The following is a 27,650-nucleotide window of genomic DNA, read 5'->3' as shown; positions in this document are numbered from 1 at the left end:
GGCCTTTTTTTTTTAGCTCGACTACGGTCTCTCTCTACTCGAGGTCGTTCACCTTTACTACAACTACGTACTATTACGGTAGCTTCTTTCCGTTGCGGGTTAGGTTGCTCTTCCGTTTGTTTGTTTCAATTATTTTTAGTGAAATCTAATTGTATTTTAACTTTTCAGCTTTTCAGTAGGGAACACTGCCCTTCGGGAGTTCAGTGGTTCTCACTATTATATTCTTAGATGATTAGATAATTATAATTCTGTTATAATTCTGTTTTTATTACAGTTACTCCGCCCCCCCCCCTCTCCCGTGGATGTCATATGGGGAAGGTGGGCGCATACTTAATTCTTATTTTATGTTTTTCCCTCGGGGTTCCTCTTCGGAGTCCCTCCCTAGGGAATTTCTGTTAACATAATCATTTAATTTTATTTTCCCAGTTAACTATGCAGTTTTTCTTCGTTCGACTAGAGAGTGCCAACGAAGCAGAGCTGTCCTTTTCATGACTGGCGATTCTGCTGTCGCTGCCGTCCCTCAGAGGACGTCCCCCCCCCCCCCCACGCAAGCGCAGAACGGCGCGCTTGCCTGTAGGGGGGGAAGGTTCCAGAAAGGTCCAGGGACATTTCTTCCTTATCTTCTTTCTTCTTACAGGCGATTCCCCCTCCAGAGGGAGTGTCTGACAGCACAGCCGTCAACCGGCAGCCCTGGTTTGGGGCTCTAATCAGAGCGGTAGCACGGGCTTTCAAACCTGTTCTCTCTGAGTTGGGCCACAAATCCTTGGCTGCATCTACTCCCCTGAAGAGGAAAAGAGGAGTTTCAGACGAGGTAACTTCTCCGAGGATGAAGCTGTCTCCTTGTAAGTCTTCGAGGCAGGCTCCCTCCCCCCTCAGACTTTTCTCCCTTCCCTTCGGACGAAGATTTCCCGTCCTCAGGGGAGTCACGTGAGGTGAGACGTTCCCCCATCACACCATTGAGGGAAACCCCACCTCGCGCGGTCAAGTAATCTCGAATAAGGGTGAAGAAGAGCCTGCCTCCGTCGTTGTTGGAGCTCTGCATCCCTCCCAGGAGGGAGTCAAAGGACTCCAAGACAATACCGGGAGGCCTCTAGCACCGAAATCTACAGGCTCAGACATTCTTCCGTTATGGGAACGAACCTGTTTGAGCCTAAGGACGTGGAGCAGGCTGCTGAGAGGTGGAGGAAGTCACCAAGACTCCCTCCTACATAGGGCTTTGACATTCAAGCCCTATAAACCTCCAGCACCCCAGCAGCCACGTCCCACCAAGACAACGGCAGCGAAGACAGTGGTGTCTAAGCCCTTTCTGGTCAAGGACAAGAAAGGCAAGAAGTCCTCCAGGGGAGGGAAGAATCCTAGAGGGAGCAGCCGAGGCCGCAAACGCTAGGATTGGCAGTCCCCCTGCATGTCTGCCAGTGGGGGGATGCCTACAAGGTTGCGCAGACAGGTGGCAGCAACTCGGGGCCGATTCCTGGACGATTTCCGTAATCAGTCAGGGATATCGCGTACCGTTCACAACATCTCTACCTCCCCTGAGGACGAATCCGGTGTCATTTAGCTCCCTTGCCATGGGATCAGCAAGGGGGTGGGCCTTTAGGGCAAAGGTCCAGATTAAAGCAAACTCCGTTCAGCATGGAGACCGCAAACACGGTCAGTCTTGCAGTGAAACCGCTAGACTTCATGTGTATACTGGATCTGAAGGACATGTACTTCCAGATCCTAGTCCATCTGTCTTCAAGGAAGTACAGTACTTAGGATTCAGCCTAGACCACAAGGGGTACCAGTTCAAGGTGCTGTGTTTCGGTCTCTCCACAGCACCACAGGGTTTCACCAGAAGTGTTCACCCTAATATCATCGTGGGCACACAGGATCGGCATCCGTCTCCTCCGTTAGCTGGATGACTGGCTAATCCTAGCAGACCCGGAGTCATCCCTTCTTCGACACCGAGACAAACTTCTAGGACTTTGCCAGGATCTGGGGATCATGGTAAATCTCGAGAAGTCCTCTCTGCTTCCCACTCAAAGACTGGTTTACCTGGCCATGATTATAGACACCAATCTCCACAAAGCCTTCCCATCAGACGAAAAGGATAGCAAGGCTGAGAGGGGTCGCAAGCCTTTCCTCAGTCGAGAAGAGCTTCCAACCCAATCGTGAATACGTCTCCTTGGTCACCTTTCATCCTTGGCTCGTCTCGTTCCCAACAATCGCCTCAGGATGAGATCTCTCCAGTGGCGGCTCAAGTCCCGGTGGAATCAAGGTTGCGATTCCCCGGACGATATGATTCCTATGGGTCCTGCGGAACAGACGGACCGCCAGTGGTGGGTGACACACGAGAACCTACGAAGAGGAGTGGATCTTCTCGTCCTTCCCCCGGATTTAATGCTGTTTTCGGACGCCTCAAAGAAAGGGAGGGGGGACCACGTTTTTTACCACAGGACCTCAGGCCTGTGGTCAGAATCAGAAAAGTACCTCCATATAAATCGTCTAGAGATGAAGGCCGGTTTGTTGGCCCTTCAGCAGTTCCAACAATACCTGGCAGGTCACTCTGTGGTGGTAATAAGCAACAACACCACAGTAGTGGCTTACATCAACAAGCAAGGAGGTACCTTTTCAAAGCCGCTATCCCATCTTGCAGTAGAGATACTGAGATGGACCGAAGTCCGCTCGATTCTACTATCGGCGCGTTTCATTCGAGACAAGAGGAATGTGCTCGCCGACAATCTGAGCAGAGCATCTCAGATAGTGAGTATCGAGTGGTCTTTGTGTCATCTAGTAGCCTACAAAGTCCTGACTTTGTGGGGTTCCCCGACTGTGGATCTGTTCGCGACAGCACTGTTCTTAAAGATTCCACTGTACTTCCCCCCAGTCCCGGATCCCAAGGCGCTCTGGCAAGATGCCTCCCAACAACGGGGGGACAACATCAACGTGTACGCCTTTCCCCCGTTCTGTCTGATGAGAAGGGTGCTCAACAAGACCAGAATATCGGTCAATTTTTCAATGACCCTCATAGCTCCGCTATGGCATCACGCGGAAGAGAGGATTTTTATCAACAAGTTGCAAGTAGGATGTCTGGACATCTGCGAAAATCATCCGCATCTGTCTACCAGGCAAAGTGGAAAGTCTTCTGTGGCTGGTGTCGTGGAAGGGGTATCTCTCCACTCGATGCCACTATTCCAGCAATAGCGGAGTTCCACGTGTATTTGCGGGAAGAAAATGCGCCTTTCAGTCTCGGGGGTGAAAGGCTATCGCTCAGCCTTAAGTCTAGCCTTCAGGCTCAAAGAAATTATCTTTTCTTCCTCGCTGGAACTTTCCCTACTCATACGAGGTTATGAACTTACCTGCCCTCAGTCGAATGTGAGACCTCCTCCATTGAACGTGGTTCGAGTTCTCAGGTCTCTTAAGAGACCTCACTATGAACCAGTACGCCAGGCTTCAGTTCTCCACCTAACTTGGAAGACGGTGTTCTTATTAGCTTTGGCTTCGGTCAAGCGAGTCAATGAACTTCATGGTCTCTCATATGACCTCACCCATGCAAGGGGATGGGGGGGAGGTAACGATCAAATTCGTCCTTGAGTTTGGTGCTAAGACTCAAAATCAGGGGGTGACGGACGCTCGGTTCAACTCCTTCCGGATTTGAGTCTCCGTTCTGTAACAGATGTCCCAGACCTTCTCCTACTGCGCCCAGTAAGGAATCTGAGGCTATATCTCAGAAGAACGGCTGCAGTCCGTCCCCAGGTGCAAGCATTGTTAGCACTGGGAGGATTAAGAGAAGGGTCACCAAGAACACCATCTCGGCATGGATTCATAGGGTGATCCATCTGTCCCTGAATCCAGACCCTCCTCCGTCACGTCGCCCTAGAGCACATGATGTCAGGGGCGTAGCTACGTCCCTGGCCTTCAAGAGAAATTTCTCAGTGACGCAGGTCCTTCAAGCTGGGGTGTGGAAATGTCAGACGACCTTCACAGCCCACTACCTGCACGACGTGAACCACAGGAGGTTCGATACGTTTTCTATCGGCCCTGTGGTGGCTGCACAACAGCTGGTTTAAAACCTCAGGCTCCTTAGTGGACAAGTAGCAGAAGGTTGAGGGCATTGTTACCCAGTCTTAGTCTGCATGAATGAAAAGATTTGTCTGGCCCTTACTCTTTTCTTCATCCTCCCCTCTCTTGGGGAAAACAGCATCCTGGATTCTCTGCACAGCTGACCTCAAACCACTGCAGGTAAACCATGTTTCCTTGTGTTCCGAATATTAAGATAATACTGTCACGTCCCCATACCCTGACGAGGTGGTATTGGGAGAGTCTTAGTCTAAAGTTTCCTTCTAAGGGACTACAGGTCAACTTCTTAGGACGAGTCACACTTTATTTTACCTTCACACAAAGCTTGCGTAGGCCGCAGTCTTTGCGTAGCAAGGTTCTAGCGAGGTGCAGGGACTCCTTATTGCTGAGTGCGAATACACTCAAATATTGAGTCCCCGGGCAAAGCCAAAAGCCAGTACTGGCAGGGACTTTCCACCCTTCCTAATGGGTGAGTCACCCCCATTAAATAGCGTGGTTTGTATGTCAGTTACGGAACAAATGACAAATTCGTAGGTAATTTGTATTTTTCCTAACTATACAAACCTTAGCTATTTAATCAAACTTGCCCGCCAGCCTTATCCCCCTTGAAAACCTACCTCCAAGCAAAGTGAGCTCAAGCACAGGTGTGTGTGAGTGGGTTGGGTAGCAGGCTATCCCCCTACCTCCTGCTAACTAGCGGTGGGGTAGTAAACCCTCGCTAAAATTTTAATGGCTCTTAATTTCAGCTACGCCGAAAGTAATAACCCCTATTAAATAGCTAAGGTTTGTATAGTTAGGAAAAATAAAAATTACCTATGAATTTGTCATTTTTCTCAAGTTCTTAGACAAAGTATCTTAAAAGTGTGGGAAGAGTTTGTTGATAATTTCCTCAATAATGTCTGGAAAACAACTTTTATATCATGAAATGAATATGATAAACAGGAGGATGATCATAGCCTAGAAATTTTATTGCTGTCAAAAATATTCAGGCCTTTTGATGCATAACACCCTGAACCCTTTTGGTATAACCAATCATGAACAACTACGGACATAACTAATTTTATTTTCTTAAATCCACAACAAAAATCCACAGACAAGATTTAAGTATGCTTGTAGTATTTGCAAAACTACGAGTTTAAAAGAACTTGATTTTGGGGTTTTGGGTTGTGGTATTTCCACAGGGCTTACAAATCATATGAGAACCTAGCATGGACATTTTTTTTTCTTGGAAGTTTTCATAGCTATCAATATAAATTCTATTTATGGCAACCAATTCCCATGCATGCACACATGTAAGTGATGTTTGTTTCATTATATAGTAATACTGCATTTTAGCCCTAAAAGTTATGATTGCTTCAATAACAGTAACCTCATTATTGAGAAATGTTATTTTTATTAATAAAATAAATTTTTGAATATACTTACCCGATAATCATGTAGCTGTCAACTCCGTTGCCCGACAGAATTCTATGGAGGGATACGCCAGCTATCACAATACTGTACTAGAAGGGGGTGTATTTACCAGCGCCACCTGTGGCCAGGTACTCAAGTACTTCTTGTTGACACCTCCTCAATTATTCCTCGGTCCACTGGTTCTCTATGGGGAGGAAGGGAGGGTCGATTAAATCATGATTATCGGGTAAGTATATTCAAAAATTTATTTTATTAATAAAAATAACATTTTTCAATATTAAACTTACCCGATAATCATGTAGCTGATTCACACCCAGGGGGGTGGGTGAAAACCAGTGTACAAGATTAAAGGATAGCTAAGTATCCCATATTTCATATAATCAGTTATCCACAATAACAATGAAATAATAAGTACCTGGTAAGGAAGTCGACTTGAACCGTTACTCTGCCTTTAATAAGATCGTCTTCCTTACTGAGCGCAGCGTTCCTCTTGGGAGGCTGAATCAACTCAAAGGTGCTAAAGTATACAGGGCTGCAACCCATACTAAAGGACCTCATCACAACCTTTAACCTTGGCGCTTCTCAAGAAAGAATTGACCACCCGCCAAATCAACAAGGATGTGGAAGGCTTCTTAGCCGACCGTACAACCCATAAAAAGTATTCAAGAGAAAGGTTAAAAAGTTATGGGATTATGGGAATGTAGTGGCTGAGCCCTCGCCTACTACTGCATTCGTTGCTACGAATGGACCCAGGGTGTAGCAGTACTCGTAAAGAGACTGGACATCTTTGAGATAGAATGATGCGAACACTGACTTGTTTCTCCAATAGGTTGCATCCATAACACTCTGCAGAGAACGGTTCTGTTTGAAGGCCACTGAAGTAGCCACAGCTCTCACTTCATGTGTCCTTACCTTCAGCAAAGCAAGGTCTTCTTCCTTCAGATGAGAATTTGCTTCTCTAATCAGAAGCCTGATGTAGTAAGAAACTGAGTTCTTAGACATTGGTAGAGAAGGCTTCTTGATAGCACACCATAAGGCTTCTGATTGTCCTCGTAATGGTTTTGACCTTCTTAGATAGTACTTAAGAGCTCTAACTGGGCAAAGTACTCTCTCCAGTTCGTTCCCCACCATGTTGGACAGGCTTGGGATCTCGAACGACTTACGCCAAGGACGGGAAGGAAGCTCGTTTTTAGCCAAAAAACCGAGCTGCAAGGAACATGTAGCCGTTTCAGATGTGAAACCTATGTTCCTGCTGAAGGCGTGGATCTCACTTACTCTTTTACCTGTTGCTAAGCACACGAGGAAAAGAGTTTTTAATGTGAGGTCCTTAAAAGAGGCTGATTGGAGCGGTTCAAATCCTGATGACATTAGGAACCTTAGGACCACGTCTAGATTCCAGCCTGGAGTGGACAACCGACGTTCCTTTGAGGTCTCAAAAGACCTAAGGAGGTCCTGTAGATCTTTGTTGGAGGAAAGATCCAAGCCTCTGTGGCGGAAAACCGCTGCCAACAAACTTCTGTAACCCTTGATCGTAGGAGCTGATAGGGATCTTACGTTCCTTAGATGTAACAGGAAGTCAGCAATCTGGGTTACATTGGTACTGGTTGAGGAAAACTGCATTGGCCTTGCACCAGCTTCGGAAGACTTCCCATTAAGACTGATAGACTCTGAGAGTGGATGTCGTCCTTGCTCTGGCAATCGCTCTGGCTGCCTCCTTCGAAAAGCCTCTAGCTCTGGAGAGTCTTTCGATAGTCTGAAGGCAGTCAGACGAAGAGCGTGGAGGTTGGGTGTACCTTCTTTACGTGAGGTTGACGCAGAAGGTCCACTCTAGGAGGAAGAGTCCTGGGAACGTCGACCAGCCATTGCAGTACCTCAGTGAACCATTCTCTCGCGGGCCAGAGGGGAGCAACCAACGTCAGCCGTGTCCCTTTGTGAGAGGCGAACTTCTGAAGTACCCTGTTGACAATCTTGAACGGCGGGAATGCATACAGGTTGAGATGGGACCAATCCAGCAGAAAGGCATCCACGCGAACTGCTGCTGGGTCTGGAATCGGAGAACAATACAAGAGGAGCCTCTTGGTCATCGAGGTAGCGAATAGATCTATGGTTGGCTGACCCCACAGGGCCCAAAGTCTGCTGCAAACATTCTTGTGAAGGGTCCACTCTGTGGGGAAGACCTGACCCTTCCGGCTGAGGCGATCTGCCATGACATTCATATCGCCCTGAATGAGCCTCGTTACCAGCGTGAGCTATCGATCTTTTGACCAAATGAGGAGGTCCCTTGCGATCTCGAACAACTTCCTCGAATGAGTCCCTCCCTGCTTGGAGATGTAAGCCAAGGCTGTGGTGTAGTCGGAGTTCACCTCCACCACCTTGTTAAGCTGGAGGGACTTGAAGTTTATCAAGGCCAAATGAACTGCCAACAACTCCTTGCAATAGATGTGAAGTGTCCTTTGCTCCTGATTCCATGTTCCCGAGCATTCCTGTCCGTCCAGTGTCGCACCCCAGCCCGTGTCCGATGCGTCCGAGAAGAGACGGTGGTCGGAGGTCTGAACAGCCAATGGTAGACCTTCCTTGAGAAGAATGCTGTTCTTCCACCACGTTAGAGTAGACCTCATCTCTTCGGAAACAGGAACTGAGCCCGTCTCTAGCGTCATGTCCTTTATCCAGTGAGCAGCTAGATGATACTGAAGGGGGCGGAGGTGGAGTCTCCCTAACTCGATGAACAGGGCCAGCGATGAAAGTGTCCCTGTTAGACTCATCCACTGCCTGACTAAGCATCGGTTCCTTCTCAGCATGCTCTGGATGCATTCTAGGGCTTGGAAGATCCTTGGGGCCGACGGACAAGTCCGAAAAGCTCGACTCTGAAGATCCATACCCAAGGAGACAATGGTCTGGGATGGAACGAGCTGAGACTCCTCAAAATTGACCAGGAGGCCCAGTTCCTTGGTCAGATCCATAGTCCATTTGAAAATCTCCAGACAGCGACGACTTGAGGGAGCTCTTAAAAGCCAGTCGTCTGACGGAGCCGGACACAAGATCATGATACTGCTGCACAGTCTGTAAACTGTCAATCATGGGCAAGCGAGGAAGTACAGTGACAACCCGAATCTGTCTAGACTGTCTGGGTCGTACAGACAACTCCTTAACGGGTTGCTGAGGTTGCCGCACTGCGTCACAACAAGTCCCTTCTGTTGGTTGTTGAACGTCTTCCCCGTGACACATTGACTCCGTAAACAAAAAATCCTCTAACAAGGACTAAGCTTGGACTGCATGTCATGCAACACAGCTCAAGGTCTATGGGAGCAGGTGTGGTAACAGACGGGATTAGCGGCTGAAGTGTAACCATTACCTTCCCTGTAAGCATGTTATGCTTAAATAAAAGTCCATAAGAGGTTATGCAGCTAAAGGCTCCCTCCAAATGACAGAGTCCTCAAGGGAATATCAGAAGGAGGGAGAAAAGAACTTTCTCATCTACAGGGACCTTATCCTAGAAAAGCTAAGTTCTCTGAGTGAGGGTTCACTGGTGCAAAGCAGCAGACTAGAAGGCAACGTTATGAAACTGCTTGACAGTCTAGTGAGTTGGCAACAACCCAAGATGTGTTGAGAAGCATGCGGTAAGGTATGCAGAGCATGATGTATGCAGAGTATGCTGTATGCAGAGCATGCTGTATGTAGAGCATGTTGTATGCAGAGCATGCTGAATGCAGAGCATGCTGTATGCAGAGCATGTTGTATGCAGAGCATGCTGAATGCAGAGCATGCTGAATGTTGAGCATGTAGTAAGCAGAGCCTGCTGTAAGCAGAGCCTGCTGAAAGGAAAGCAGAGCGTGTGCATGGCGTTTAACATTTCTCAGAAATTCCATGACCAGTGCTAGAGTGCTTTATGCATGCTTGCATGGGGTTTAAACCATGGTATGCTGAACAGCAGAGTCAGAACGAGCTGGAACAACAATAGTGTGGTTTCCTCTTCAAGACTCCGATGAGGGAACACCTGAGGCTCAGTCTGCAAAGGCTGAATAAAAGACAAGCAGAAGGAAGGCGCATGGGTGGAGGAGGCTGACTCCTAGCATGAGTGGTTGAACCCAAGGGTTGCGCTTGCTGAGCGGTTGGCGGAAGCGGAGTAGCAAGTTCCAGTTCCTGTGGTGTGAGCGGAGCGCGATGAGGAAGAGGCTGCGCAGAACAAGGTAAATGTCTCGCAAGCTGAGGCTCCTGAGGCGCAAGGCTAAGGTGTTGTGGTGCTTGCCTTATGGAGGGTTGAGCTCGCTGCAGCAAGAGTTGAGGAGACTGACTCATGGACGGGAGAGGTTGTTGTACCTCAACCGAGTGTTGCATCACTGGTGGAGCAGCAAGTGGAGGTGGAGGAAGAGAGGTATAATCCTCCTGATCCCAATGTAAAGGTTGCCTTAAGAAAGGCGGAGGCTGAACACCACAGGGAACAGCAAACTCAGCACGTGTCTCAACATCGTACGCCTGGCAGGTGGAACTGCTGGCAGGTGGTACTGCGATCAGGCGGAGCGAGTGTAGGTGGAGGGAGTGTAGGCGGAGGCGGAGGAGCAACACTCTCAGCCCGACACTCACGCATCAAGTCCGAAAGCTGTGCTTGCATGGACTGTAGTAGAGTCCACAACATCGTACGCCTGGCAGATGGTACTGTGATCAGGCGGAGCGAGTGTAGGAGGAGGGAGTGTAGGCGGAGGCGGAGGAGCAACACTCTCAGCCCGACACTCACTCATCAAGTCCGAAAGCTGTGCTTGCATGGACTGTAGTAGAGTCCACAACATCGTACGCCTGGCAGATGGTACTGTGATCAGGCGGAGCGAGTGTAGGAGGAGGGAGTGTAGGCGGAGGCGGAGGAGCAACACTCTCAGCCCGACACTCACTCATCAAGTCCGAAAGCTGTGCTTGCATGGACTGTAGTAGAGTTCACAACATCGTACGCCTGGCAGGAGGTACTGTGATCAGGCGGAGCGATCATAGGCGGGGGGGAGTGTAGGCGGAGGCGGAGGCGCAACACTCTCAGCCCGACACTCACGCATCAAGACCGAAAGTTGTGACTGTATGGACTGCAGTAGAGTTAACTTGGGGTCGGCAGACACTAAGTTCTGCTGAGGTAAAGCCTTAACAGCAGAGATCTGTTGTGGCAGAACCTTACTCCTCTTAGGCGGAGTGTAATCAACTGATGACTGAGGAGAGTCAGAGCTAACCCAATGACTGCATTCGGGTTGTGAACTTTAACTTCGTACGTCTGGCATAGGTCTGGACTTAACGTTTAAGAAGTCTTGAGACCTGAGACCAGCGTTACTCTGCCTTTATTTTCTCCCCTAATCTCTTCTGCAGACGAGCAAAATAAGGGCTCAATCGTCTGCGGGTGGGAGTGACGGTCTCGGTAAGACACGCCCACAACCACCGAGAATACTTCTGTGCGCCGATCAAGGCCTGCTGAACCCTTATGCCCTTCGACATTGCTTCTCCCCTGGGCTTGGGAGCTTGCAAGAGGTCCCGGACTGGGAGGACGACTGGCGCGCACAAAAGTACCCTCACGCACTAATCACTTATCACTTTGATTTCTGTTTGCACTTATTTCACTGAACTCGAAACTTTAAGTGGTTTGTACCTGAAATACGCAATTCTATCCTTTCTCAAAGTTAGTAATTGCGAAAACAGAATTACAATGTAACAGAAAAATCTAATGAAAGATAATTCAGTGGTTGGAAAGAGACTAAACACTAGATCACTCTAGAAACGTTTAGTTTCTTCCCCTAAAGAGACTAGGGAGAAGAGCAAAAAACGATAACGACGTTACTCGTACGCCCTGGCAGGCTTGAATGAAACGTTTATCCTCTTTCTCCCTCCGTCTCTATCTCTCTCTCTCTCTCTCTCTCTCTCTCTCTCTCTTGACTTAGAACCTGAGAGAAGAGCCCAATCATATATATCGTTAAAACATATTATTGTTAAAGGAAAAAAACTGAAAAGTTCCTTTATTAGGATCAAAACCATTAAGTTAAGAAAGAATGAACAAAACGCTAGACACGGTTACTCTTACTGCAACGTGAAACCGTGAACATTCTTTCTCTATCGTAACGATAGAGTGCAAGTTGAACGTTCTGAACGTCAACAACTGCAGACGTCTTGCCGGAAGCACGACAGAGGAATAATTGAGGAGGTGTCAACAAGAAGTACTTGAGTACCTGGCCACAGGTGGCGCTGGTAAATACACCCCCTTCTAGTATTGTGATAGCTGGCGTATCCCTCCATAGAATTCTGTCGGGCAACGGAGTTGACAGCTACATGATTATCGGGTAAGTTTAATATTGAAAACCATATTGTCACCAGACAGCGAGGATGATTTTATGCTTTACGTCCATTTATACTGTGATCAGTAGATTTTAGATGATGATTGGTACAGTGAAGGACGTTTAATTTTTAATAGCTAATATGATGAGGATAATAATAATACATTGTACGATCATGAAGACGAGGAGGAGGAATTTGAGAGATATGAAAACTTGTTTTAAAATTCTGTAACTTAATTTTCTGAATTTTCCTCTCAAATCTCATGATACAGTATTTTCAATAGTGAATTCACATTATTTACATATATCCTGGTGGATAAGCAGACCCTTGAAATAAAATAAGATTTTACTTTACGTACAGTAATTGTATAATCAAGCATAATACTTCGATATCTATCAGATGAATTACTGTATATAGATAAAAGCAGTATGAAATCATTTATATTGAAGGGACTATAAATTGAAGCTACCGCAACACGCTAATAGATAGACCTAAACTCCAACAAAGTCAATTTCTTATTCCATTTCAATGCTCTCGACAGTGCTGTATCTTTATCCCGATTGATGGCCCTGCAGCTGCAGTTTTCTTGCCTGTCAGAAATAAGAAAATCTCAGTTAGATATGCAAACAAAATATCTTTGAAGAGACTGGAAATCTATTAAGGATCACCACTGCTTCAAAATATTCCTTGTATTATTATGAAAAGTTGCTTGTAGGATTTTTGCTTTGAAGTTATTTAGTATGAGCAATAGGTCAACTTTTTAAGACTTTATAATCTTGATCTTAAGATTTGTTGTTGCAAATTGAAAATAAATCATGGTAAAGTAAAAGAAGTGGGATACTCAGGTTGAAAAATTATTGATGAAAGTGAAAGAAACAAAACAATCCAGCATGGTTCTATACAGTATTATACAATTACAGTGAATACTGAATTATAGAGCTTTTTCTTTTTAGTTTTAAATCTATCAATTCTGTATGAAATATCATACACAAAATTTTAAAGCAAACCACTTTAGGTCTAGCTCATGTATTTGTTTCACATGTATAAACATCAAGATTAGGGTTTTTATTTTAATACATTTAATTTTGCTGAAATATTAATGGAATAAATATAATTATCTATACCTTAGGTGGTCTGCAACAAATGTTCAAGTTTCAAAGCGTCATTGGCATACGAAAGTGGAAAGAATGTGAGGGTTTGTCGAACATGCCATACAACTCTACAAGAACTTTCATCATCAACCGCTACACCCTCACCTGAAATAGATGACTCTGATGAATGCGCTATCCACAGTGCAAAAGAGCAGTCAGATATGGCTTTTAGAAGTAGAGGGGTATTAGAGGCAAGTATTTATTCCAGTTACCTTCATTCACTTTTTAAACATTAAGAAACATGAAATATTGTACTTGCTATTTATGTCACTCAAGGAATTATGGTAATTATTACACCGGACAGGAAAGATGCAATTGCTCTATGTACTTTTATCACCTTTCCTCATTTTTATATTCATTAATAATGAAATATGAATTGTCAGTTATGATAAGAAAGGTAACAGCAAAAAGAAAGAGGACCCTTTGACATCAAAATAAGGGTGCCTCAATGTTAGAAAAAGCTTTTTGATTGGGCTATATATTCTAACTTTATTCTAAAATGCCTTATTTGGTATAAATGTTTATAAATTATTGTAGTTAGTTTCTATGTGAATACATACCTTTTGTTCTTTAAATAGGAGAATTGTTTTTACCAAACTTGGAATAGCTATTGAATCGTTAACTAGGTGTGATAGTAAGTAGTGGAGAGTGGATGAAGTCACCCACCTTTATCACTTTACTTTTTGTCTTTGGCTGTAACAAGAACAGACATACATGTTGATGGTTTTCTCGACTTTTTGAATCTTTTCATATACAGTACTTTGCTTGGGATTGTTCATTTTTTGTGTATTTGTTAGCGCAATTGCTTAGTGGCAGAAGCCACTTATGTAGGGAAGACATGGTATAAAACTGGTTTTATTTAGTTAATTTTGAATTTCTAAGCATACATTAAGTAAATTGAAATTGTAATAACATCTTTGTATACACAAAATTTAAATTACAGCCCTACACAGATGGTTTCAAGATGTAGCAGCCTTTACACTACAGAAATTAGATAGATTAAGATTAGTTTTCATTTTTTTACATTGCGTTTTAGAAATGAGATAGATTAAGATTAGTTTTCATTTTTTACATTGCGTTTTATGGTCGGATATGTGCAATATTCATATTTATTAGCTCATTTACAAATAAAATACTACTTTATACATTATTTATACACAATTTTCTTTGACTTAGATAAAGGTAAAGCAGTAGTAGTAGTTACCAAATTATTTGTTTTCTGGCACTGTATTCAGTTTGTTTTGGTATGGCCCATGATTGAAGTAATCTTTATTTTTATGAATAGTACTTAACTGGCAGTTATATATATATAGCTTAGTCTCTGACTTTCGGCAGAATTTATTTGAAAATCATGGCAACCGCCTTGTGGTGGTTGTGCGGTTAGGTGGTTAACAACCCTTACAGTGTGGTACTTGGAATCATTCCCATTTTCTGCTCCTCGTATCATCTCTGCCGGCCGGATCGACGACATCGTTGGTCCGCCATTAAGAGTTTTTTCGAATCGCTTCCCCTACATAGCTGTTTTGGACTTCGTTTGGTGAACTACACTGATTTGGGGATTTGGCAATCGTGGTTTGTTATTATTATTGTACTATTTGCTTTGTTTATCATGAGTGAAAAAACTTCATTTTCGTGTATGTGCGAGTGATGTATGCCAGGTGAGGTTACCAAAAGTGTCGATTGACCCTCACACAGTTTGTATGGGTTGCAGGGGGTTTGAATGTGCACTAGATAATAGGTGCAAGGAATGCGAGAATTTAAATGAAGGTGATTGGTTAGCTATGAAGTGTTATGTGCGCAGACTAGAACTCGATAGAGTTAGGAGAGCTAAATCAAAGTCATAGTCTGCTAGTGAAGTTAGTTTAGATTTTTCTATTAACCCTTTAATGGTTTCCTCTTTGGAAGTTGTTCCTTCCCCTGAGGTAGTAACTCCTGCCCCTTTTACAGGATCTGCGCCTGCAGATGACCCTTGGTATGCCAGGATGGCTGCCGAGTTGGAGGCCATCAAAGCACAACTTGCAGCCTTTAAAGGTAATGGTGAAAGTGGTATTAGTGCTTGTGAAAGTGCAGTGGAGGTGGCGGCTGATCGAACCTGTCATTACCCTAGGTCTAGACCTCTACCAAGCTCCCAGGACCAAGGGAGAAGGTACGTCAACAGCCGAAAGGGGGTGAGAGGTGCTTATCCTCGGTCAGTAGTCGCCTCAGACAGTCCTGTTGCGACCTCCCAGGCTGCTCTTGACCGCCGTAGAAAAGGCGTGTCGGATTCGTTAGTGTCTTCACCTGATCCTTCTCCCAGAAGCAAGTGGCAATACGAATCGTCAAGACCGACGAAGAGAAGGTGGGACCGGGATGTGCAGTCTCGCTCTCCCTCTCCCGGTTCGAGTAGCCGAGAACCTGAACCTTCTGAGGACAACTTCGATGTTGTTCCTGCTAAGAGGACGAAACCGAGAGTCCTTAGCCCAGTTAAGCCTGCTAAAATTCCTGCTTCTGCTACCAGCGCTCCCAAACAGCCGCCTCCTTCGGAACCGCGAGAACCAGCAGAAGTCGCTAAAGCTTTCATGGCTGTTATGCAGGAACAGTTTTCATCGCTAGTGCAAGCTTTCAGCCGCCCTCCTTCCCAGTCCGACAGACATAAGGACGTCTCTTTACCGGTTAAGAGATCATCTTCTAGGAGGGAACGAAGTGCCTCTCCAAGAGAATCTTTACGCTTCGTCGGCCGTACTACACCGCGCACCCTCTTCATCGGCTTGGCGCCAGGACGATACTGCCTCTCGCTCTCGGCGCCAGGACGATACTGCCTTTCGCTCTCGCCGCCAGGACGATACTGCCTCTCGCCCTCGGCGCCAGGATGATTCCGCCTCTCGCTCGAAGCTCCTGGACAATTCCGCCTTGCGATTTAGGCAGCAAGACGAATGCAGCCTGCCTTATCAGGACAATACCGCTTCTCATCAACAGAACGATACCTCTTCTCACCTCCAGGACAATCAGGACAATAGCAGTGCTCAGCGCCAGGACGCTTCCTTCTCTAGGCGCCAGGACGACACCTACACTCGGCGCCAGGACGCAAGTAGCTCTCGGTGCCAGGCTGCTTGCAGCCCTTTTCTTCAAGATGTAGACCCTGATCAGGACCTCGATGATGTATCGGAAGAGGAAGAGAAACCTACCGACTCTGCTAGCGACTATAAGGTTCTGTCTCGTTCCCTTTTGGAACTACTGTACATGGGGGAGGAATTCCAACCTTCGGTTCCTCGTTCTCCTCAGTCGCAATTCACCAGGAAGGCGGCTACGAAGCATTTGGCCTTCATCAAAATGAAGCTTTCAATTTCTGCTAGGAAAGCGCTCGCTAAGGTGGGGATTGGATGAAGGAGCGGAGGCAAGCAGTTAAGACCACCTTTTCTTTCCCACCATCTCGGCTCGCTTCTAAGGCTGGTATGTGGTATGAGACGGGGGAACCATTGGGTCTAGGAGTGCCAGCCTCCTCCCAAGGTGACTTCTCTGGTCTTGTGGACTCGGCAATGCTCTGAACTCTGCCAATGTGATGTGGTCCATGTCGGAACTTGATCACCTCGTCAAGGGAATTTTCAGGGTTTTTGAGGTGTTTAGCTTCTTAGACTGGTCTCTCGGGACTCTGGCCAGGAAGACAGAACTTCTGGAAGGCACAAAGGATCTGACAAGTATCATGTCCTGCATGGACAAAGCTCTAAGGGATGGGGCTAATGAGTTGGCTTCCCTTTTCTCAGCAGGGGTATTGAAGAAGAGGGCCCTGTTGTGCTCCTTCACCTCTAGGTCGGTGACTGTTGCACAGAAGTCGGAGCTGCTTTACGCCCCTCTGTCACACCATCTCTTTCCCGAAGCTCTGGTCAAAGATATCTCCCTTTCTCAGGCACAAAAGTCTACTCAGGACCTTTTATCTCGGTCTGCTAGAAAGCCTTTGCCTGTCGCTCCTGCTCCTCTGAAGAAGGAAGAGAGGAAGTTCCAGCAGCCCTTTCGGAGTAGGGCTCCCTCGAGAGCGGATTTCAGGGGGAGAAGACAAGAGTCAGGACCAAGGACCAGCAGAGGTTCGTTTGGGCCCCAATCCAAGAAATGAGATGGAAGTCCTCCAGACAACTGTAGGGGCAAGACTGTCATGTTTTTGGCAGTCTTGGAAAAGGAGAGGGGCGGACACCTGGTCCCTCTTGGTCATCAAGGAAGGTTACAAGATCCCCTTTTTAAAGAAGCCTCCTCTCTCAGATACTCCCCTAGCCTTAGTGGCGCAGTACGCCGACGCGGGGAAACAAGAGTCTCTTCTGGAGCTAGTCGACCAGATGTTGGTCAAGGGAGCAATAGAGCCAGTTCTGGACCTTGCCTTCCCAGGCTTTTACAATCGCCTGTTTCTGGTTCCCAAGAACTCGGGTGGATGGAGACCAGTCCCAGATGTCAGCTCTCTGAACGCCTTCGTGGAGAAAACAAAGTTCTCCTTGGAGACGACTCAGTCCGTGCTGGCAGCAGTTCGTCCAGGCGACTGGATGGTATCTCTAGACCTGCAGGACGCTTATTTTCACGTCCCCATTCATCTGACTAAAAGGAAATATCTGAGATTTGTGATCCAGGGAGAGTGTTTTCAATTCAGGGCACTTTGCTTTGGTCTCAGCACGGCTCCTCAAGTTTTCACCAAGCTAATGGCGAACGTGGCAGGCTGGTTACATCAGGAGGGGATAAGGGTATCCTTTTATCTGGACGACTGGTTGATCCGATCACGGTCGGAAGAAAAATGTCTGGAGGACCTACAGAAGATGTATACGATGACTCAGGACCTGGGACTCATCATCAACAGGGAGAAGTCTCAGACCGAGCCGAATCAGACCATTCTCTATTTGGGGATAGTTCTGAATTCAGTTCTTTTTCGGGCTTCTCCCTCCCAAGAAAGGCAGACCAGGTGCCTAGAGAAAGTCAGAGAGTTTTTAAAGAAGCAGGAATGCTCAACGAAGGAGTGGATGAGTTTGCTGGGAATTCTATCCTCCGAGAGCAGTTTGTCTCATTGGGGAAACTGCACCTAAGGCCTCTGCAACACTTCCTAGCATAGGTATGGAACAGGAATACCCAGGAGAACTCCTTTTCCTTTCCCATTCCAACAGAGATCAAGGATCTTTTGATGTGGTGGCTGGACCCAGCTCTGTTAGGAGAAGGGATCTCCCTGTACAAGAAGAACCCCAACCTAGTGTTATTCTCAGATGCGTCGTTGTCAGGCTGGGGAGCAACACTAGGGAACATGGAGGTCTCAGGCATTTGGGAAGGAAGTCAGGCCAGTTGGCATATCAACAGGAAGGAGTTGATGGCCATTCTGTTAGGGCTAAAGGCCTTCGAAACCTCGGTGTCAGGGAACACTGTGGAGATCAACTCGGACAACACCACAGCTCTCGCGTACATCAGGAAACGAGGGGGAACTCACTCCCTCTCTCTGTTCAGAACAGCAAAAGAGCTTCTTCTTTGGGCGAGCAAGAAGAGGACTCGGCTGTTGACGAGGTTTGTTCAATGGCAAAGAAACATTGGGGCAGACAAGCTCAGCAGGAAGGGACAAGTTCTTCCCACAGAATGGACTCTCAACCCGCAAGTCTGTCAGAGCCTCTGGAAGTTGTGGGGCAGACCTGTAACAGACCTTTTCACCTCCATCTTGAACAAGAGGATCCCAACTACTGCTCCCTAGTCCCGGACGAGGAAGCGGTAGCAGTGGACGCCTTCTTGATGGATTGGACGGGGATGGACATGTATGTGTTTCCCCGTTCAAGATCATCAATCTGGTCGTCAGGAAATTCGCTCTCCTCGATTCGGGACGAATGATCCTAGTGGCTCCATTCTGGCCTGCAAGAGAATGGTTCACGGAAGTGGTGGGCATGCTGATGGACTTCCCAAGAAGACTCCCGGCAAGTCCAGATCATCTCAGACAGTCCCACTTCGAGAGGTATCATCAAAACCGCCTCGCTCTCAAACTGACTGCCTTCAGACTGTCGAGAATCTTGTCAGATCTCGAGGCTTTTCAGCACAAGCTGCGAAAGCTATCGCCAGACCAAGGAGGATCTCTTCACAAAGAGTCTACCAATCTAAGTGGGAGACCTTTAGAGCTTGGTGCAGGCGGCACAAGATTTCCTCGACCACTGCCTCTCTGAGCCAGATTGCAGACTTTTTATTGTACCTCAGACAGGATGCTAAGCTGGCTGTATCTACCATCAAAGGATACAGGAGTATGCTCTCGACCGTCTTTAGGCATAGATGCCTAGAGTTGTCCCAAAATAAAGATTTGCAGGACATCATTAGGTCTCTTGAGACGACGAAACAGGTACAATTAAGACCCCATCTTGGAACCTGGATGTGGTGTTTAAGTTTCTGTGCTCCAAGAAATTTGAACCTATCTCGTAAGCCTCTCTTCGAGATGTAACAAAGAAAACCCTCTTCCTTATGACTCTAGCTTCTGCCAAAAGGGTCAGCGAGGTCCAGTCGATTGACAAGCGGGTAGGCTTCAATCAGAATGGAGCGGTTTGTGCCTTAAGGTTCGACTTTCTCGCCAAGAACGAGAACCCTTCGAAACCCTGGCCTAGGACGTTTGAGGTCCCTAACCTCACGAACCTAGTGGGTCAAGATTAGGAAAGACTCCTCTGCCCAGTTAGGGCCCTCAAAGCTTATTTGGCTCACACTAAGAACGAGAGAGGTGCATCCAGCTCATTATGGTGTTCAGTGAAGGATCCACAAAAACCCGTCAAAGAACGCTTTGTCCTTTTTCCTGAGGGAAACTATTAGGGAAGCCCACCTCTTATGTAAGGAGGGACACTTCGCCCTGTTGAAAGTACGGGCTCACGAAGTGAGAGCCATTGCTATATATATATATATATATATAATATATATATATATATATATATATATATATATATATATATATATATATATATATATATATATATATATATCTATCTATCTATGTATATATATATATATATAATATATATATATATATATATATCTATCGATCTATGTATATATATATATATATAATATATATATATATATATCTATCTATCTATCTATCTATATCTATCTATCTATATCTCTATATCTATATATCTATATCTATATATATATCTATATATATATATATATATATATATATATATATATATATATATATATATATATATATATATATAAACTGCCAGGTAAGTAATATTCATAAAAATGGAGTTTTTATGATAAAACAAAGTTTTATGAATACTTACCTGGCAGTTTTATACATGTATATTTTAAAGCCCACCCACCTCCCCTTGGGAGACAGCGGGCAAAGATGATCTGAGGAACAGAAAACGGGAATGATTCCAAGTACCACCCTGTAAGGGTTGTTAACTACCTAACCGCACAACCACCACAAGGCGGTTGCCGTGATTTTCGAATAAATTCTGCAGAAAGTCAGAGACTAAGCTACTGTATATATATATATAACTGCCAGGTAAGTATTCATAAAACTTAGTTTTATCATAAAAAGTCCATTTTCATTAGTTTCATTTTATATTTCTTAATTATATTACTTCATTTTCGTGAGTGTCATTTAATTCAATTTCTTAATTTTGTCATCCAAAGGTGAAAAACAAGTTTGATAATTTAAAGCCTATAACCTATAGTACTTGGTATAATTTTGGGAAAGTTTGTAGGTACTAGGCACAGAGCTCACTCCTGCTACCAACGCTCAGTCTTTTACAAGAACGAGCATTAACACTACAGGTGAGGACACTAGCAGGCATTGCCCCTTCCCCTGCTTCGGGATGTTCCTGAGACACTTCAGTGACTTCATCACCAATGTCCATTAGTTTTAGCAATGGCAATGGTGACAACAAGGCTCCAGTGTAAGACTTGGACACAGCATTTTTGGGGCTGGCATTTCTGTCATAGATCAGTCCAGCAGCTCCTTGTTACACCTTTGGTTGGGTGCAGTTATATACTTCATCTCAAATCAGTACTTTTACATTTCCAAGCCAGCAAAAATCAAATTACTTTCAGAAACTATTCGAGGAAGAAGACTCGGTCTTCTAAACTGTTCTCCAGATCTTAATAGTCGACTCTATGGTGAACAAGTCGATTGGAGTACTTTAGATACCTTAGCCTTTTTGCTTACTCACCTGTTTTACCAATTACTTGTTAGCTTGTAAACTATTTCAGTTTCAGGTTACCTTGACGGCTCCCAAATGACACACACTGGGTGGCATTCCAATTTGGTGATTCTCCTCATCTAAGTAACCGGTAGAACTACCCTTCTTCTGCTAGTGACGTAGAAGAGATACTTCGCCAGGTAGAGCTTCTCTACAATGAAATGCAGTTCTCATTTTCCTTTCGCTCAGTCTCTACAGTAAAATGCTGACACTCTCCCTTTAGCTAGACTTAACAGCGTAGAACCATTCCCCTTTGGAGGATCAGCTGTGGCTTAGTAAAAGCATTGAACAGTCTTCCCTCTCCAGGAAACTTTAGCCCCCTGAGGATGTCACACATGTCCTTGAGACTTAGACAGGACTTGACCTTAAGACTACTCACAAGACTCAGCCTCATCTTCATATTGAGTGTACCACATGACATAGACCCTCCAGTACCCTTGACCACACGTCAGATAGGATTTGATTCCTAAACTACTCATGAGCCACAGCCTTGACATTACATTTCTTATGTCACGAGTCATTCTCAATATAGGAAGGTGTTCCTCTCCCTTATCCAAAGTTGGCATTTAAGGGCCAGCTTCTAGCCTGGCACAACTCATATGTCATGCTGTCTCTTGTTTCCTGTGAGTACACAGCAATGCTACTTAGGGATCTCAAGTCTCCTTGTGGACCACTAAAGACACTTTTCCATTGAGAAATGGTGTAGATGAAGATATCCGAGAACATTGCTTTTTCTGACTTTTGCACATTCAGCGTACTGATCCTATGAGATTTTGGAAGTACTGTACCATTCCAGTCCGAGCGCATAAAGTCAGGGATATCGGGCAGTCTCTTCACTACATTGGCAAGAGGCAGGATGTTTCCAGTCTCTTTCCTCATGTCATCCATGGAGGGATGGGGACTTTTACACCTTCATAGTCAATAAGACATTGAGAAGACCCAGTGCTTGCTTGAGCCTATCACTTCTATATACATGCCTGATGTGCTGAACACGAAGTAGTTTCTTTAGGCGATAAATGCACCAGAGGCTCCTGTGAACCTCTGCCTTTTTGAGGAGGATCTCACCTGTCAAGCCTAGTCAGTATCCCCCACATTACTTGTTGGTGTTCTTTGAACCGAAAATAGTAACGGAGAGTTTTCAAACTAACCTCGGCTCTGTACTGTTAGGATGTTGCCCGCAGGCCCTTGGACCTCCTTCCTTGGTCCTGTGGTGACTGCTCAGTAGTTATGTAACTTATACAGGGAAACATAGAGATGATCTATATTTTAAAATTAACTTTCTGAATTGGGTTAAAACCAGTAAAGCATGATACATCAATCAGGCTGTCAATCCTTCTTCCAGCCTGTATTTCTTGTATAATTATAAGCTTATGGGTCATCCTGTGTCACATCTGTAGGGAGTCGTGCTGTTAGCATACGTCTTGCAGTGCACTTTAGGCAATACTTATGGTTTTTACAGCATTTAATTTTTAGCCTTTTACTATAACTCTGATCACGTTATTTGTCTTCCATCTTGCAGTCCAACCTTTCTTAGCTTTAATTTCATATTGCAATTACGGGGGTTAACCCCTCAAATGCACCTGGGTGTTGTATTGCATCCCAGACTCCTGTGAAAAATGTAGCAGGGTATGAGATTAGATCTTGCAAAGAACCTTAAGAACCATCCATAGTATGTCACAGTTGTATAGTGTTGATAAAGGTTCTGCAGTGGAAGTATAGTTAGACCAAAAATTTGGAGATTTAACTTATCAGGTATGATAAAATTACAGGCACTGTTATTTTGCTAATTGTTTTTGCTTGAAATTGACACCTATTGTGGTTTTTTTATACCACTCAAATATGTAGGATTTCTCATAGCTTATGTTGACACTTAAAAACACACTATATTTTCATACAGCCTTACTTATTTTGATCTTTTTTTTAAGGTGTCGGCTAAAACTGGTGGAGCAGTTATGGAAGGTTTTCTTCAGCTTAAAACTCATCGTAAAGCATGGGTTAAACGGTGGTTTGCTTTGCATACTGACTTTGTCTTGTATTCGTTTAAGTGTGAAGCAGATGACCAAGCTCTGACAGCTACCCCAGTACCTGGATTTACAGTTACACATCTTCAGGCAAGTACTGTAGCATAAAACCCTTGTTGGTATGAACGCACTTTTTATTGGAATGTTTAAACTGTATAGATGACAATAATGTAACTGCCATTCTCTGCAGATTAGGCTATAAACTTTTATCAATGCAGCTGTCGTCTTTTGCATGTAAAACTAATACAGTAATAAACTTATTTCTATACTTTATTAAATAGTAAACTGTTACAACCATGTAGAATTTTATTAATGAGAAGCAAGGTCCTTGTTATTGCAGAGTAATTTAATAGTAAATTTTAAATTATTTCCTTTTTAATTGTACAGTATGCCATAGTTAATCTCTGAAACCTTTCTTTCAACAGGGCACAAGGAATGAAAGTGGCATCAGTGATAAAGAAAAAGAGAGAGCATTTAAGCTTCACCATTCAAAGAAGCATTATATTTTTCAAGCAGCTTCCAAAGAAGAAAGTCAAAGGTTTGTAATTTCTTCTAACCAGTTCATTCATATACATGTAGAATATTTACTGCATACACTTAGGCTACTTCACAACAAATTTTATATTGTATGAAATGATTGTTTAGCTGATGTTTTACTTCATAAATGAATTATGGTCATTTATAAACATGAATCTAATTGAAATATGTAGAAATGAGAAAACTCAATGGATGATAAATGGAGAGATTAAAGTGAAATATTGTGGAATAAAAGTGGATTAGAGTATACTGTTATACCTAGTCTTCTGCTTCTCTTAATTCTGATTTTGCCCAATATTTCAGAGGTAACAAATATTCTCCTTGGTTCACTACTCAAGGAACTGTAATAGTGATATGCCTTTCTAGTGACATTTCTTCATGTCTGTCGGGTACAACAATCCCCACTATAAAGCGGTGGCCATGGCCATGGAGTTTGTCACCATGGCTAATCTCCAGTTAGTCTTGTGGTTGGATCTTGACTTGACATGGCATATTTCACTTTTCATTTTCTTTTCCCAATACTTTTTGTTCCATAACATTACAAACAGATCAATCATAGCTCAAAAAGAAGAAAAGACCATGCTGTTCCTACAACTCTACTCAACTCTTGGCGACTGAGCTGGTCAGCCACAGCACTTCCATTTGGAGGATACCTGGCTGACAGCTCATTTTATGAGTTTGCTCTCTCCAGGAGACCATCCTAACCCATTGCATTACAGTGTTGTTACCAGTCACCATTAAATTGCCCATTATCAATTCTTGGAATGTTGTTATACCAATCCATCATAGACAATGACGAATTCGAAGTTCTTTCCTTGGTAAAATGAGGAGTAAAGTAATTGCCCAACAATATTATTAAGGTAAGATGAGGGCGTAGACTAAATGCCCGAATGTTAAATGGCAAGTTGAAACCTCAACAACCTAACGGGATTACCAAAGAGTCGAGGATGTAATTATCTTGGCTCTCAATTCGGCGCTTCTGCTCAGTGCATGGTTCATCCTTAGGGAAGCATCAAAAGCCTTCTTCTGAAACGACTAACTTACAAGAGAACATTTCAAGCCGAAGTTGGTGTTTCTATGCACCCTGGTGCTGTGACTATCAGCATACTTGGGTGCTCCATCTTCTGCTTGAGCATATAACTCAAGTTCAGATTGATCATGATCCCCAGATCATAACAAAGGGATATCAGTCTATCTTGATCCTGGAGGAACTGTTTATTTTATTGGAGGAGGACAGGATCAGCCAGTTGTCGAGCGCCCTCGGAAGACAAATCCCATTTGAGTGGGTCCAAGACGAGATTAGCGTGAACACTTGCTTGAACAATTGGATGGCAATAGTCTGAAACACCGGACTTTGAACCGTTACACGACCCCCTACCTTCTGCTGGATTGATGGATCAGGGAAAGCCACAGAAAGCATGAGTCGTCCTAACTGATGGCAGTATGTACCGTAGTTGCTGTCTCCATATTGGATGAAGTTTGTTGACCAAGCTTGTTCACAGAGATGTCGATGACTAGTTTCCATCACTTGATCGACTTTTCCACCGAGAACAGCCGGAATTAGAAGCCAAGAGAAACGTCTATGACAATTTTTAAGTGCTTTCTCTACACCGTCGCTTTCACTTCTGCCCCTAGCGCCAGACCTTTCACCGATTCTGGAGGATAAGACAAGAACGATATTGGTGTGCAAGTGATGGGAGGACTAGAGTTGATGGAAGTAAGGTGGTATTCATCCAGGCTCAACAGGCATCCCTCCCCTTATTGGCAGCTGGAGGAGGGAGTTACTAATTTTAGCATCCTCTTCCTCCCAGTACCACCCTTTCTGGCCCAGCCAAGTTGGAATAAAAGGGAGGGACATTGTCCCCTTCAGTCCAAGGGATGGAAGGGGCTGGATTATTAAAGTACCAAATCGAGATTTGCAGCTGCCATAGACTTCTTCAGCGGTGACTTATGAGGTATGGTTGCAGAAGCATCTCATGATGTGGCTTGGTTAATCAGGAACTTGTGACTTGACTTCTTCCATCTCTCCATGGTGGCCTCAATATCTGAGGGATACCCCAGCACTGGGCATTCCTTAAAGTGAATGCTTCTTTTTGCCCCCAATTGACCAGTGAAGTAGGAAGCAACCGCATCTCTTCTCTTCAGGACCCAATTTGCTCACTGGTTCACAAGCTGATACACCTATTGCAACACCACCTTTGCACCTAAGAGGATTAAATCACTGTATTTCTTCTTTGTACAGTATTAGGTTTTGCTAAATACTATGTTGAAGTGAAAAACGCTACGTCCCCTAAGCAGAGGTCAAACCAGGATGTTGCTTGGAAGTTAGCCATGGAAGCATCTTCCTCAACTTTTGAAGGGAGCTGAAGTGTCGATCAGTTGCTGTCATTGCGTCCTTTATGGGTTTTATAGAAGCCTCCCCAAAGTTGTTTAACCTTGATACATCAATGGTTGTCATTGCGCCCTTTATGGGTTTTATAGAAGCCTCCCCAAAGTTGTTTATCAAGGTTGTTTAACCTTGATACATCAATGGTTGTCATTGCGCCCTTTATGGGTTTTATAGAAGCCTCCCCAAAGTTGTTTATCAAGGTTGTTTAACCTTGATACATCAATGGTTGTCATTGCGCCCTTTATGGGTTTTATAGAAGCCTCCCCAAAGTTGTTTATCCTTGATACATCAATGGTTTTTTTTTCCCCTTTGGAACTGAGGCAGTAGCCGCAGTGGAAGAGTTCACTAATGAACATTGCTCAAACTCGCCTTCGGTTTGAATGTGAAGTTGCCCCTCACTCACGTAGCTGCTAAGGCTGTAGAGGCACCAGGTACCTTGATTTCTAAGTGTAAGCAGAACTTGGCACTGAATGGTCCAGACTCACATCCAGCAAGTGCCTATCCCTGATAGAAGAGAAGTCCCTGATCATCATCACACAACCATGGTGAGGACTCTCAGTATTCTGAGAGCAGTTCCATAATGTCACCTGTTCCAAATCTCTGTTGCGATAACAGATTCATCAACAGGATGGAACAGGTGACCGAGAATCAGAGTTCAGAGGGAAGCTAGAATCTTGGTCTTTGGAAGTTGAAGTATGAGTGGGGGGAATAGTTATTGTGGAGATTGGTCTTGCGGTGACGGTGACCGATTACAAGTAGACGGTGGGTGATGAGGAGAACTATGATCTACCTCCCTCCTGCACATGCGCGAGAGAAGCTCTCATCACTCAGCTGAGCGAGAAGAATGATCTGAATTATCTCCACTACTGGAGTATTTCTTCGGGGCAGTCTTCTTCAAAGGTAAAACGGAAGAGTCGCGCTAACGTCCAGGGGAAAGAGGGCTTTGGCCACCATCCTGACCAGCAGTGTATGTGCGCACATCCAGGGAAGGAGGAGAAATAGGGCAGTGGCCAGCTTTCTGACCAGCAGTGTGCATGAGCTGTCTTGTGCAGATCAAACACTAATAGCAGGAGTGTGAGCTGCTGTACTTCATATGGAAACACCTACCCAGGCTGGGTTAGGTTTTAGTACCCTGTCTCAAGAAACTGGCCGATTGGTCCTGGATTTAAGTATCCTCTTCTTTTGGGGCAGAATGCTTTGCAACAGAGGAGGAAGGGCAAGGCAACCGTGTATCCCACTAACGCCTCCACACAGATGTTGAGGATTTCTGGCTTGGCGGCAACACTCCTGCGGCGGGTAAAGACTACAGGCGAGAACTCATGAAGTGGTTAGCACATAAGGTCGTTCCTGTGCAAGAAGAACAGCCAAAGAGAAGGGCATAGTAAGGGAAGACTAAGCGTCCTAGCATTGGTTAACAACTTAAGAAGTTTTTTCATTAATCCCTGAGGAAGGACATACCTTCCGTAAGTCATCAGACAGCACAGCAATAAGCACACTTTGAGAGAGGCAGGGGAGTATTATCTTAGCTGGGGGAAGGTGATACTTCTGCCTATTTAAAACACACCCCGAGTGCAAGGCAGGATCTTCTCTCTCCTTATGAATTCCTCCATAGAAC

General features: G+C 44.8%; 1 protein-coding gene across 3 annotated transcripts in view; it reads left to right on the top strand.

The window, feature by feature from the left end:
• LOC137629741 (FYVE, RhoGEF and PH domain-containing protein 2-like) overlaps window positions 1-27,650 on the top strand; it is a 475,513-nt gene that overhangs the window by 443,370 nt on the left and 4,493 nt on the right. For all 3 annotated transcript variants that reach the window (XM_068361338.1, XM_068361337.1, XM_068361335.1), the window contains 3 exons: window positions 12,899-13,111; window positions 23,014-23,199; window positions 23,535-23,647. In XM_068361338.1, coding sequence (XP_068217439.1) covers window positions 12,899-13,111; window positions 23,014-23,199; window positions 23,535-23,647 — 512 coding nt within the window. The remainder of the gene's footprint in view (window positions 1-12,898; window positions 13,112-23,013; window positions 23,200-23,534; window positions 23,648-27,650) is intronic.

Source organism: Palaemon carinicauda, chromosome 37 (assembly GCF_036898095.1).
Source record: "Palaemon carinicauda isolate YSFRI2023 chromosome 37, ASM3689809v2, whole genome shotgun sequence".
NCBI classification, from domain to species: domain Eukaryota; kingdom Metazoa; phylum Arthropoda; class Malacostraca; order Decapoda; family Palaemonidae; genus Palaemon; species Palaemon carinicauda.
This window is presented reverse-complemented; position numbering and strand designations above follow the sequence as displayed.